This window comes from Momordica charantia (genome assembly GCF_013281855.1).
Source record: "Momordica charantia cultivar OHB3-1 chromosome 4 unlocalized genomic scaffold, Mcharantia_2.0 BLBB01000004.1, whole genome shotgun sequence".
In the NCBI taxonomy this organism is placed as follows: Eukaryota; Viridiplantae; Streptophyta; class Magnoliopsida; order Cucurbitales; family Cucurbitaceae; genus Momordica; species Momordica charantia.
Genome location: NW_028275162.1, coordinates 1,958,765 through 1,960,627, shown reverse-complemented (window position 1 = coordinate 1,960,627; position 1,863 = coordinate 1,958,765). Strand labels below are relative to the sequence as shown.

Below are 1,863 nucleotides of genomic sequence, written 5' to 3'. Positions count from 1 at the left end.
TAATTCAATTTCCACATCAGTAACTTTTCCATTAAAGATTTCAATCTCCACCCACAATCGTAATACTATGTTCTAAGGAAAGAAGGGAAACAAAAAAAAAAGTTGAACCCAAGCTATGTTTGTTCCAATGGGTGTATAATAATAATTATAATTATGGTGGTAGCATCGATTTGTGTCCTTGAAAACCAGATACAATCGAAATTAAGCCTCCATTTTCCATATTTTTATTTACATTAAGATTGCATATCTCATGCTGTCGCTTACCATAAGATGGTTGACTTCCGATATTCTGGCGAACTCGCCGGAGACCCACAGCCCGTCGGCGCCATTAACGTGCGGTTGAGAGAAGCAACACAGAACCGAAAATGGGGTCCGAAGAACGCTGTAAATCATCGAAAACCCATATGAATTCCCTCCTCTCCGGTCTCTTTCCGCCACAATTCCGCCGCCGTCGCCGCCGCCGCCGCCGTACATGCTTTCATCTGCCACTCGTGGGCTCTTCCTTATGTTGTGGAGGTTTCTCCTCAGCTCCGCCGCCAACCGCCACATGATCGGATTGAAGAGGAAACTTTTGGAGGTGGGATTTTAATAATAATGGGTGTGGGAAGTGGAGATTTTTTGGAGTGGTGGAGTTTATCATGTAGGTTTATGGTTGCCTTTTTAAAGACCTTTGAATTTTGATTGTGTGTTATTTTTTAAATTTGTGAAAAGGAAAAAAAAAATTTGGGGTCCATTAATCTAACCCAATATGCCGACAATGTTACCTAATTATTCACAAAATCAAAACTTTTCTCCTTTTTTCTTTTGGGGTTCAATTCAAGAGTTTTGGTTTCTAATTGCAAGAACTTCTGATCTTTGTGTACTCAAAAACAAAGAAAGAACAACAAAAAAAAAACTTCTCTTTTGTGTTAAATTGGTAAAAGTTTGATTCATTAATAGGTGAAACATAGTATATTATTTGGTTCCTATCGTTTCAAAGTTCAAACTTTTCATCTACTTTAGAAATTTTTAAACCAAATTCTTGAGCTAGGTGAGTTGTGTTTTACATGGGCATTAAATTTTCGTGTACATATCGACATTTTTGTATGTCAATAGGTTTAGGCATCAACATGAGAGGCGAATCAATATTTCTATGGTACCACATAAAACTCGATAAAGTGCAAACAACATCAATAAAATATCATTAATGTTGACATATTATATTAATATCAATAATTTTAAACTTGTTTAAAAAATGTGTGGAATATTTATTTGTCAATTTAAATATTTGCTATGAATTTTTATTTCATAATTTTTCTTGAATTATACGCTGACGTCAGCATTTCATCGATATTTCTATTGATACCGACATTTTAAATCTTAGTTTGGCAAACTTTTTTTCTTTATAATCAGGTAAAATATGAAGTATTATGGTCCCCTAAGGGATGGTAGTGGCAAGAACGTCATTGGAGCTTGTGGTATCACCTACCATGAGATTGTGTTCGAGCTATGCGCTGGTCACATTATTGTTCAACCTAGACAACACAATGATTACGGAAAATCAAAAAAATATATATGAGGTATTATGTGATAATACCTTATTAAGCAAGTTTTTAAATTAAAGTAGAATTGTTTTATGTTTTATGTTTTTAATTAAATTGAGTTCTAGTAGTCAAAACTTGAGTATAACTTAGTAATTATTCTAGAAAGAGGATTAAGGTAGGAGTGAGATAAATAAAAATGTCTAACTGATAAGTCAAGTAAAATAATACTTTTTGAAATTCAGATCATCACCTTTTTACTTTTGAAAAATATTCTTGGGCAAGGATTTAATTAAAAAGTTCTGAAATATAAAATTAGGACAACATTAAAAATTTAAAATAT

General features: G+C 33.2%; 1 protein-coding gene across 1 annotated transcript; it reads right to left on the bottom strand.

Moving 5' to 3' along the window:
* LOC111007908 (uncharacterized) lies at nucleotides 1-649 on the bottom strand. The gene has a single exon (XM_022280451.2). The coding sequence runs from the start codon at nucleotides 547-549 to the stop codon at nucleotides 229-231; it is 321 nt and encodes a 106-aa protein (XP_022136143.1). The 5' UTR covers nucleotides 550-649; the 3' UTR covers nucleotides 1-228.
* Between the last annotated feature and the right edge of the window lie 1,214 nt (nucleotides 650-1,863).